The 12,111-nt window shown below is 54.9% G+C and overlaps 1 protein-coding gene across 1 annotated transcript in view; it reads left to right on the forward strand.

Annotated features, from left to right (window-relative positions):
* LOC117888575 (cytochrome P450 2G1-like) overlaps window positions 1–11,448 on the forward strand; it is a 15,955-nt gene extending 4,507 nt beyond the window's left edge. Inside the window, exons 2-9 of the mRNA XM_034792110.1 lie at window positions 340–502; window positions 1,881–2,030; window positions 2,118–2,278; window positions 3,051–3,227; window positions 4,395–4,536; window positions 4,849–5,036; window positions 5,501–5,642; window positions 11,116–11,448. Of these exons, the coding sequence (XP_034648001.1) occupies window positions 340–502; window positions 1,881–2,030; window positions 2,118–2,278; window positions 3,051–3,227; window positions 4,395–4,536; window positions 4,849–5,036; window positions 5,501–5,642; window positions 11,116–11,297 (1,305 nt within the window). The 3' untranslated portion in view covers window positions 11,298–11,448. The remainder of the gene's footprint in view (window positions 1–339; window positions 503–1,880; window positions 2,031–2,117; window positions 2,279–3,050; window positions 3,228–4,394; window positions 4,537–4,848; window positions 5,037–5,500; window positions 5,643–11,115) is intronic.
* Window positions 11,449–12,111: the final 663 nt, after the last annotated feature.

The following is a 12,111-nucleotide window of genomic DNA, read 5'->3' on the forward strand; positions in this document are numbered from 1 at the left end:
TGTGTGGAGGGATGGGTGTGTGGTGGGATGGGGGGAGGGAGGGATGGATGAGTGCGTGGGAGGATGGATGGACGGAGGGGTGTGTGGATGGATGGGTTCGTGGTGGGATGGATGGAGGGAGGGAGGGATGGATGGAGGTGTGCGTGGGGGAATGGATGGAGGAGGGATGGCCAGCAGGAGAGATGGGTGGGTGGGCCCATGTATCTCTAGCGTATGGAGGTTTAGCCGTAGTTCCACGCGCCGGTCCAGCGGGACAGGCGATGAAGCGAACACGGGCAGCCCCCCACGCTTACGGATGCTCAGAAACTCAGCCGCTTGCCTCCATCCCCGTCTGCGCAGCTGCGGGAGAAGTACGGCCCGGTGTTCACGGTGCACCTGGGCTCCCGGCGGGTGGTGGTGCTGTGCGGCTACCAGGCGGTGAAGGAGGCCCTGGTGGACCAGGCCGAGGACTTCAGCGGGCGCGGGCAGATCCCGGCGTTCTCTAAGGATTTCAATGGGCACGGTGAGCGCTCTCCACCTGGGTCCCCGCCCGGCGTCTCCGCCAGCGTCCCATGTGCAGGGGGAAGGCAGCGGGGAGGTGTAGCGGGCAGGATCCTGGTGACCTGGGATCTGTTCCCCTCTCGGCCGCTTGACGCGGGCAAGTCGCTTTATCTCCCCGCTCATGCGGCCCTAGGCGGGGTCCTGGGCGCTGTATAAGCACAGAACAGACCCAGAGGGCCTGCCCTCGCCATAGACACGGTGTATCGGCTCCGCGCCGGCCCGTCTGCTGGGGTGTGCGGTCCTAGAGTCCCAGGCCAGACGGGACGGCGGGATCATCCGCTGTGATCTCCTGCCTTGCTCCAGCCCGGAGACCTGCCGGACTGAATCCCGGTTTGAGCTAGAGCCGAGCGGTTAGAAAAAACAGCCAGGCTTGATTGAAGCACCTCCAGGGATGGAGAAGTCCCGTCCCCCCCGCCCCTGGTTAATTACCATCACTGTTAAAAATTTACACCTTATTTCTAGTCTGTTTGTCTAGCTTCAACTTCCAGCTGCGGGATCCTAAGAATGGCCACGCTGGAGCAAACCCATAGTCCATCCAGCCCCGTGTCCTGTCTTCCGACAGAGGCTGCTGCCAGCTGCCCCAGAGGGAATGAACATCGTGTGAGCCATCCCCCGTCATTCAGCCCCAGCTTCCGGCAGTCGGAGGCGAGGGGCACCAGGAGCCTGGGCTGTGTCCTGACCATTGTGGCTAATAGCCCTCGGTGGGCCCGTCCTGCAGGAACTGATCCAGTTCTTTGTTGAACCCCCTTGTACTTTTGGCCTTTACAACGTCACCTGGCAATGAGCTGCCTGTGTGTTGGGGGAAGAAGATCTCGTTCGCGGTTCGTGACTGTAACCCAATGAAAAGCGTGGGGCTGGTCAAAAATTCCCTGTTGAAATTGTGATTTCATGGCAAACGGGGTTTTTTTTTATTAAAATGTTTTATGAAAAGTGTCTGTTTTCTGCAGAAAACAGAGATGGACTACATCTCCCAGGATGCACCATGGCGACGCAACTGCCATGAGGTGCCACCTCCCCCGCACCAAGACCGAGGTGCATCCTGGGAGATGTAGTGTGGGCGTCTCATGCGCTCATGGGCCGGGCTCCCTCCCTGCACTACATCTCCCATGAGGCACCAGGTGGCACGAAGAATCAAAGCGGTTGGGATTTCGGCTTTCTGCCAAAACCTCGACATTTTTGACAAAAGCGGAATTTTGTGTGTGTGTGAATCGCCCAATTTTCTCTCTGTACATGTGATGTTCTGTGTGTGTGTGTGTGTGTGTGTGTGTGTGTGTGTGAACAGCCCGATTTCCCATCCACCTCCCGAAAAGCACTAAGCTTCTCCATCATCCGCTTGCCAGGGGTGGTTTTTGCCAACGGGGAGCGGTGGCGGCAGCTGCGCCGGTTCTCCCTCACCACGCTGAGGAACTTCGGCATGGGGAAGCGATCCATCGAGGAGCGGATCCAGGAGGAGGCGCAGTGTCTGGTGGAGGAGCTCTGGAAAACCCAAGGTCTGGGCCGTTTGTCTCTCTCTGTTCCCCTGAAATATGCGGAGAGCGTTGGCCCGGTCCCATTGCTCTGTCCTTCCTTTCCACTAGGGGCACCCTTTGACCCCATCTTTAACCTGAGCCAGGCCGTCTCCAACATCATCTGCTCCATTGTCTTTGGGAACCGCTTTGACTACGAGGACGAGAAATTCATCACCCTGAACAAGCTCATATTCACGCGGTTCCGTTTCGCAGGTTTATCCTTGGCCCAGGTATGGCCGGCAGGGACCCTGATCCCCGTCCATGGCAATTTTCCCCTGGGCTTCCAGAACCGAACCGTCCAGTGATCAGAAATGAGCGTCAACCCAGAGCTCTGGCTAGTTACAATCCCCTTCCGCCCCGTACAAAAATTCCCCATCCTCCCTTCCTGTCCTAAACTGTTGCTGCCGTGTTCCACCCCAGAGGTGGCTGCATTTTAGTGCTGGGCAAGTAATCCCCGTTTTCCCTAACCTCGGAGGTAGCTGCATCACAGCACTGTGTGGGGGGCCCTGTTATAAACAGCTGCTGACCCCCCCCCCGCCTCAGAAGCGGTTGCATTTCAATGCTGGAAGAGCGAAGCTGCAGGCTCCACCCCAGAGATGGCTGGATTTTTACCGACCACTGATACCGTGTATTTCAGATCAAATTTGTGAAGGCAGGTGAGGTGGAGGGTGCGGCACAAATTGAAGATGATCCAATTATTCTTAAACAAAATCAGGGCAAAGTCACACCTTAGACAACGTAAATGGATCTAGGTGGTTCTCTAATAATCCAATGCCTAAAAGAGCCAACGAAACACAGCCTCCCCTATGGGGCAGCAGCAGGACCAGAACCCCCAAACTTAAGTCCCAGAGCACAGGCCCCACCACTGCAGGGAAAGGGATGGCACTAGGAAGCAGCAGAAATAGTAGGTTGTTACCCTCAATGCGGAGCAGTCACTAGTGAGGGACGTGACCCCCTAGTGAAATCTGATCTGATTAAACAGCCGGATTTCCTTCCTTATAGCTGTACAATGCCTTCCCTGGCATCCTGGAGAAGATTCCTGGGCCTCACCACGAGGGAAGCAAATGCTCCCAGGAGATAATCAGCTTTATTTCAGAGAGAATCAAACTGCAGCAGGCGACCCTGGACCTCAACGCCCCCCAGAACTTCATTGACTGCTTCTTGGCTAAAATGGAGCAGGTAATTAACGACAGGGCCTCGCCTCAGAGCTAGGGTGACCAGACAGCAAGTGTGAAAAATCAGGACGGGGTTGGGGGGTAACAGGAGCCTATATAAGAAAAAGACCCAAAAATCAGGACTGTCCCTATAAAATCGGGACATCTGGTCACCCTACTCAGAGCTCAGCTCGGCTCTTTAAAGTGACTGTAAACTGTGCCCCTCCTTCGCCAGCCATGTGGGGAGCAGAGTTAAACCTGCTGGCTTGACTGGCCGATTACCGACTAGGCCAACCCCCCCCCCCCCCCCCCCCCAAACAAGAACAAAATTCATTTCTGGCTGACCGCAAATGAGAATTTGTTGGCAAACGGAAAACAATTTGAGACTTGAATGATGGGTCGTGCGGACTGATTCCCTTCAGACTTTTAACCGTTAGAACAAATGAAAAGCCATTGTTGACGGACAAGATCAAAACGCTTTGTTTTGAAAATGTTTTTTTCAGAATTTTTTATTGGCTGAAACAATTGGGCAAATTCAACGTGAATTCGCTGCGTGTTTCGGTTGACCCCCCATCTGCATTTTGGGGTGAACATTTCATCCGAAAAATGTTGCTTTGCTTGAGTAGCTACTCGAAGAGTTTACTAGGGTCATTGGAATTTTCTATTCTAGCAATAAATTCAGTTTCCAACACCATGGATCTTTCTGTGGGAAACGCCTGCTTTCCTTGAAACTTTTTCTTTTAATGAGGAAAAAAACAAACCCTTTCCCATTTTTTTGGCAGCAGGGTTTTGACTTCAAACCTTCAACTCAGCTCTCAACTCCGTGAGCTTCAGGAGTAATCCTGTTTGCTGGCAGCAGTAGTAGGTTGTCATCCTACAGAAACAGGACACATGCTCTGCCAGGGTGTTAAATCAGCAGGATGGACCAATAACTGCAGCCGCTGAGAATGTTGTATCCTAAAGGAGGGACCTTTGCTAGCAGGACCCTTTAAGGAGGCCACATGGCCTAGTGGTTAGAGCCCAGGACTGGGACACAGTCTGCCACTCCTTGGGTAACTTTGGGAACTGCACCTCTCCGTCTGTGCGTCCATTTGCCCGTCTGAATAATGGTACCAACCGCCTTGGTACAGCCCTGGAGGGGAAGTGCTGGATAGGAGCTAGGCGGGATGTTGATGTTTCTACCTTTCTCCAGGAGAAGCAAAATCCATCTACCGAGTTTTCCATGGAGAACCTAGTCATGGCCACCTTCAATTTATTCTTCGCCGGGACTGAGACTGTCAGCACCACCCTGCGCTACGGCTTCCTGATCCTGCTGAAATACCCGCAGGTCCAAGGTAAGGCGGAGAAGCGGCCCTAAGAACGGCAGGAAACATTTCCCCGGCATAGTCGAGATTTCCCCGTTCCCCTTGGGGCAAACCCCCCAGAGATCCCAGCTGCAGCTCCACTGACTTCAGCGGAATGAGGCTGAGGTGAGGAATTGACCCCTTAAGGCCACAAATGCCCAGCGGGCAGCTCCCTGCCAAGGGCCGGGCCACCCCGAGACCATGGCTAGTGCCTGCGTTATAGTCCAGTAACGGCCCCGCCCAGCGTGGACCTTTGCCCCCTGCTGTGCGGCTGCTAATTCCCCTCTCTCCCGCCCCCGCAAGAGAAAATCCATCAGGAAATTGACACGGTGATTGGGAGGGAGCGAGCGCCCACGGTGGAGGACCGGGGCAGGATGCCCTACACGGACGCCACGCTGCACGAGATCCAGCGCTTCAGCGACATCCTGCCAATGAGTCTCCCGCACACCGTGACCAGAGACACCCGCTTCCGGGGGTACCTCATCCCTGAGGTGAGGCCGCCCGGGAGAGGGGCTGGGCACACCTAAAGCAGCGATTGCCCGGGGGGACTGCGATCCGAATTTAGCCCGGGCTCTGCTGCAATTGGGGGTGATTCCGGATTGACCCCGGGGGAGCTGAGATCAGAATCCGGCCTGGCCCCCCATTGCATTCCCTGGGTGATTCCGGATTGACCCCGGGGGAGCTGAGATCGGAATCCGGCCTGGCCCCCCATTGCATTGCCTGGGTGATTCCGGATTGACCCCGGGGGAGCTGAGATCGGGATCCGGCCTGGCCCCCCATTGCATTCCCTGGGTGATTCCGGATTGACCCCGGGGGAGCTGAGATCGGGATCCGGCCTGGCCCCCCATTGCATTCCCTGGGTGATTCCGGATTGACCCCGGGGGAGCTCTGATCAGAAAGCACTCCCTCCGGCAGAGTCCCAGTGGCTCATTCTGGTTTTCCGCTGCTTTCCCAGGGGACGTACGTCTACCCCCTGCTGAGCACGGTGCATTTTGACCTAGAAGAACATAAAACCCCCGAAGCTTTCGCCCCCGAGAGGTTTCTAAGTGAGAACGGCTGCTTCAAGAAACAGAATGCCTTCCTGCCCTTCTCCGCAGGTGGGTAGTTCTAGGCGCCTGGTCATTGAGGCGCGCCGGGCTCTGTCCCTGCTCTGCTAAAGCCGGCCCGGCTCCTCCGTTTGCCCGGCTGTAAAACGGGGCTAGGGCTTTCCCGCCCCTTCCTGCTTGGGAAGCCCAGAGGCCACGGTGGTGGGGAAATGATCGGAAGTGGGGCGGGGGGGCTAAGGATGGGGCTGTTGCTCTCAGGTTATTTAGGGGCTTGTGAAAATTCCAGCGCGACCGTGTTCAGTTTTTGCTCTTTCTACTGGCTGCTTCTTGCCTAATGTAGCTCCCCAGAGCCCGTGGGAATGTAGGGCCAGAGGGGAACCACGAGGCTCCTGCCTCTGGGGCTAGAAACTTTCTTATCATAGAATCATAGACTATCAGGGTTGGAAGGGACCTCAGGACGTATCTAGTCCAACCCCCTGCTCAAAGCAGGACCAACCCCAACTAAATCATCCCAGCCAGGGCTTTGTCAAGCCGGGTCTTAAAAACCTCCAAGGGAGGAGACTCCACCACCTCCCTAGGGAACCCATTCCAGTGCTTCACCACCCTCCTAGTGAAATAGTGTTTCCTAATATCCAACCTAGACCTCCCCCACTGCAACTTGAGACCATTGCTCCTTGTTCTGTCGTCTGCCACCACTGAGAACAGTCTAGATCCGTCCTCTTTGGAACCCCCTTTCAGGTAGTTGAAAGCAGCTATCAAATCCCCCCTCATTCTTCTCTTCTGCAGACTAAACAATCCCAGTTCCCTCAGCCTCTCCTCATAAGTCATGTGCTCCAGCCCCCTAATCATTTTTGTTGCCCTCCGCTGGACTCTCCAATTTTTCCACATCCTTCTTGTAGTGTGGGGCCCAAAACTGGACACAGTACTCCAGATGAGGCCTCACCAATGTCGAATAAAGGGGAACGATCACGTCCCTCGATCTGCTGGCAATGCCCCTACTTATACAGCCCAAAATGGCGTTAGCCTTCTTGGCAACAAGGGCACACTGTTGACTCATATCCAGCTTCTCGTCCACTGTAACCCCTAGGTCCTTTTCTGCAGAACTGCTACCTAGCCATTCGGTCCCTAGTCTGTAGCGGTACATGGGATTCTTCCGTCCTAAGTGCAGGGCTCTGCACTTGTCCTGGTTGAACCTCATCAGGTTTTTTTTGGCCCAATCCTCTCATTTGTCTAAGTCCCTCTGTATCCGATCCCTACCCTCTAGTGTATCTACCACGCCTCCTAGTTTAGTGTCATCTGCAAACTTGCTGAGAGTGCAGTCCACACCATCCTCCAGATCATTAATAAAGATATTAAACAAAACCGGCCCCAGGACCGACCCTTGGGGCACTCCGCTTGAAACCGGCTGCCAACTAGACATGGAGCCGTTGATCACTACCCGTTGAGCCCGACGATCTAGCCAGCTTTCTATCCACCTTACAGTCCATTCATCCAGCCCATACTTCTTTAACTTGCCGGCAAGAATACTGTGGGAGACCATATCAAAAGCTTTGCTAAAGTCAAGGAATAACACATCCACTGCTTTCCCCTCATCCACAGAGCCAGTTATCTCATCATAGAAGGCAATTAGGTTAGTCAGGCACGACTTCCCCTTGGTGAATCCATGCTGACTGTTCCTGATCACTTTCCTCTCCTCTAAGTGTTTCATAATTGATTCCTTGAGGACCTGCTCCATGATTTTTCCAGGGACTGAGGTGAGGCTGACTGGCCTGTAGTTCCCCGGATCCTCCTTCTTCCCTTTTTTAAAGATGGGCACTACATTAGCCTTTTTCCAGTCATCTGGGACCTCCCCCGATCGCCATGAGTTTTCAAAGATGATGGCCAATGGCGTCGCAATCACATCCGCCAACTCCTTTAGCACCCTTGGATGCAGCGCATCCGGCCCCATGGACTTGTGTACGTCCAGTTTTTCTAAATAGTCCCGAACCACTTCTTTCTCCACAGAGGACTGGTCACCTTCTCCCCATATTGTGCTGCCCAGTGCAGCAGTCTGGGAGCTGNTTTGTTGCCCTCCGCTGGACTCTCCAATTTTTCCACATCCTTCTTGTAGTGTGGGGCCCAAAACTGGACACAGTACTCCAGATGAGGCCTCACCAATGTCGAATAAAGGGGAACGATCACGTCCCTCGATCTGCTGGCAATGCCCCTACTTATACAGCCCAAAATGGCGTTAGCCTTCTTGGCAACAAGGGCACACTGTTGACTCATATCCAGCTTCTCGTCCACTGTAACCCCTAGGTCCTTTTCTGCAGAACTGCTACCTAGCCATTCGGTCCCTAGTCTGTAGCGGTACATGGGATTCTTCCGTCCTAAGTGCAGGGCTCTGCACTTGTCCTGGTTGAACCTCATCAGGTTTTTTTTGGCCCAATCCTCTCATTTGTCTAAGTCCCTCTGTATCCGATCCCTACCCTCTAGTGTATCTACCACGCCTCCTAGTTTAGTGTCATCTGCAAACTTGCTGAGAGTGCAGTCCACACCATCCTCCAGATCATTAATAAAGATATTAAACAAAACCGGCCCCAGGACCGACCCTTGGGGCACTCCACTTGAAACCGGCTGCCAACTAGACATGGAGCCATTGATCACTACCCGTTGAGCCCGACGATCTAGCCAGCTTTCTATCCACCTTACAGTCCATTCATCCAGCCCATACTTCTTTAACTTGCCGGCAAGAATACTGTGGGAGACCATATCAAAAGCTTTGCTAAAGTCAAGGAATAACACATCCACTGCTTTCCCCTCATCCACAGAGCCAGTTATCTCATCATAGAAGGCAATTAGGTTAGTCAGGCACGACTTCCCCTTCGTGAATCCATGCTGACTGTTCCTGATCACTTTCCTCTCCTCTAAGTGTTTCATAATTGATTCCTTGAGGACCTGCTCCATGATTTTTCCAGGGACTGAGGTGAGGCTGACTGGCCTGTAGTTCCCCGGATCCTCCTTCTTCCCTTTTTTAAAGATGGGCACTACATTAGCCTTTTTCCAGTCATCTGGGACCTCCCCCGATCGCCATGAGTTTTCAAAGATGATGGCCAATGGCGTCGCAATCACATCCGCCAACTCCTTTAGCACCCTTGGATGCAGCGCATCCGGCCCCATGGACTTGTGTACGTCCAGTTTTTCTAAATAGTCCCGAACCACTTCTTTCTCCACAGAGGACTGGTCACCTTCTCCCCATATTGTGCTGCCCAGTGCAGCAGTCTGGGAGCTGACCTTGTTCGTGAAGACAGAGGCAAAAAAAGCATTGAGTACATTAGCTTTTTCCACATCCTCTGTCACTAGCTTTCCTCCCTCATTCAGTAAGGGGCCCACACTTTCCTTGACTCTCTTCTTGTTGCTAACATACCTGAAGAAACCCTTCTTGTTACTCTTAACATCCCTTGCTAGCTGCAATTCCAAGTGTGATTTGGCCTTCCTGATTTCACTCCTGCATGCCTGAGCAATATTTTTATACTCCTCCCTGGTCATTTGTCCAATCTTCCACTTCTTGTAAGCTTCTTTTCTGCGTTTAAGATCAGCAAGGATTTCACTGTTTAGCCAAGCTGGTCGCCTGCCATATTTACTATTCTTTCTACACATCGGGATGGTTTGTTCCTGCAGCCTCAATAAGGATTCTTTAAAATACAGCCAGCTCTCCTGGACCTCTTTGCCCTTCATGTTATTCTCCCAGGGGATCCTGCCCATCTGTTCCCTGAGGGAGTCAAAGTCTGCTTTTCTGAAGTCCAGGGTCTGTATTCTGCTGCTCTCCTTTCTTCCTTGTGTCAGGATCCTGAACTCGACCATCTCATGGTCACTGCCTCCCAGGTTCCCATCCACTTTTGCTTCCCCTACTAATTCTTCCCGGTTTGTGAGCAGCAAGTCTAGAAGAGCTCTGCCCCTAGTTGGTTCCTCCAGCACTTGCACCAGGAAATTGTCCCCTACACTTTCCCAAAACTTCCTGGATTGTCTGTGCACCGCTGTATTGCTCTCCCAGCAGATATCAGGGTGATTAAAGTCTCCCATGAGAACCAGGGCCTGCGATCTAGCAACTTCTGCTAGTTGCCGGAAGAAAGCCTCGTCCACCTCATCCCCCTGGTCTGGTGGTCTATAGCAGACTCCAACCACGACATCACCCTTGTTGTTCACACTTCTCAACTTTATCCAGAGACTCTCAGGTTTTTCTGCAGTTTCATACCGGAGCTCTGAGCAGTCATACTCCTCTCTTACATACAACGCAACTCCCCCACCTTTTCTGCCCTGCCTGTCCTTCCTGAACAGTTTATATCCATCCATGACAGTACTCCAGTCATGTGAGTTATCCCACCAAGTCTCTGTTATTCCAATCGCATCATAGTTCCCTGACTGTGCCAGGACTTCCAGTTCTCCCTGCTTGTTCTTCTCATTTCTGGCCTCTGTTGTTGATTCCTGTCCTGTTCATCCCCATTTGTTTCTGGCCTTCCCCGTCCCTGGGTGTAACCCCCTGATGGATTTATACAGAGCGATCAGATTCTCCCCCCACCGCTCCCCACAGCCTTCATGTTACTAGGCTGTTTAGCCAACCCCCGGCTGGTTTCCACGGGGAGGAGAAATCGAAGCCAGGTCTGTTGTCAATGGACAGAGAACACCCACAAAGTCCTGTTTCCGTGCACGCTGGAGAAACAAACAACAGGAGGCAGGTTCCTGGCTCAGAAATTCCCCCGTCTGCCCCTCCTGCGGGCTCTGTGCCCAAAAAGCTGTCTCTCTCTCTCTGCTTCCTCCCAGAGGTCCGTTCCCAGCTGCCCTTGCAGAGCTTGTCTACCCAGGGAAACGGACCTGAGTGAGCTATCCCCTGGGGAGCTATTCTGCAATCGCCGTGCCAGTCACTGTAGACGAGGGGTGAGGGGTTAGCGCTGACCCTGCGATGCACTTTGGAGCTCCATGGTTTATAGCTGCCCTTCCTCCAGAAGAGAGGAGTGATTGCTTCTCGCACTCAGCACAGCCCGTTAGCCTTAACGAGCTCTGTGATTGTCTTTGTGATAAGGACTCACCGGCTGGCAGCACCTGGCCCTCGGCTGATCTGTGGCTCCCCCCGCACAGAGTCTGTCATTCAGTGTGCCTGGCTGATGGGCACCTGTGTCCGTGCTGGTGCCCGGCCGACCCGTGTGTGTTGCTAGAACCCCTGGGGGGCAGCTCCCCTGGGTTAACGCTGCGGGGAGCGGAGCCGCGCGGATTACGTCCCGTGAACGGTGGGAGAACTGGCCTGTCTCCGGCGCACGTGGCGGGGCAGGTGCTGGAGGAAGACGGGCGCTGGATGGCCCTAGCCATTCACACTGCAAAGTGGGCAGATACCAGCCCCGGTGGCACTTGGCTCCCGCCCAGGCGGGAGGGATTATGGGGAAACCCCCTGGTAAGAGCCAGGACTGACTCGGCTGCAGCCCCAGCCGCATAGATTGTCCCGTGATTGCCGGGCCCGGCCGGTCAGTGCTAACGACGTGTTATTGCCCAGGGAAGCGGGCGTGCCTGGGCGAGGGCCTGGCCCGCATGGAGCTCTTCCTCTTCTTCACCACGGTCCTGCAGCGCTTCGCCCTCCGCTCGCCCGTCGCCCCCCAGCAGCTCAGCCTGGCCCCCGACGTCAGCAATTTCGGGAAGGTGCCGCAGCGCTACCAGCTCTGCCTCCACCAGCGCTGACCGTGGAAGGGTTGCCAACTCGCCGATTGCAAAACACCAAACACTCCTGCCCCGCCCCTTCTCTCAGGCCCCGCCCCCTGTTGACTCCCTCCCCCCTCCCGCCGTTGCTCGCTCTCCCCCACCCGCTCACTCGCTCCTTTTCACTGGGCTGGGGGGATTGGGTTGCAGAAGGGGTGCGGGCTCTGGCAGGGGGGGCAGGCTCTGGGGTGGGGACAGAAGTGAGGGGTTTGGAGTGTGGGAGGGGGCTCTGGGCTGGGGCAGGGGGTTGGGGTGCAGGAGCAGGTTCGGGGTGCGGGCGGCGCTTACCTCAGGTGGCTCCCAGAAGTGGCCGGCATGTCCGGCTCCTAGGCATGGGGCGGCCAGGCGGCTCTGCGCGCTTCTCCCATCCGGAAGCACTGCCCCTGCAGTTCCGATTGGCTGCGGTTCCTGGCCAATGGGAGCTGCGGAGCTGGCGCTCGGGGCGGGGGCAGGTGCAGAGTCCCTTGGCCACCCCTACACCTAGGAGCTGGACATGCCGGCCACTTCCGGCAGCAGCGCGGAGCCAGGGCAGGTAGGAAGCCTGCCTTAGCCCCACTGCGCTGCTGACCAGACTTTTAATGGCCCGATCAGCGGTGCTGACCGGAGCTGCCAGGATCCCTTTTCAACCAGGCGTTCCAGTCAAAAACCAGGTGCCTAGCAACCCTAAACACTGGCAGGAGATCCCCACAGCTACCCTTGGCCTGTTGGGATTGTTACGTCTCAGATTCACCTCTGAAGGGGTTTTCTGGCCTCCCCCAGCCACGTCGTGTAAAACAGATTTCAGTCGTAGTCTTGT

This window comes from Trachemys scripta, chromosome 16 (assembly GCF_013100865.1).
Source record: "Trachemys scripta elegans isolate TJP31775 chromosome 16, CAS_Tse_1.0, whole genome shotgun sequence".
In the NCBI taxonomy this organism is placed as follows: Eukaryota; Metazoa; Chordata; order Testudines; family Emydidae; genus Trachemys; species Trachemys scripta.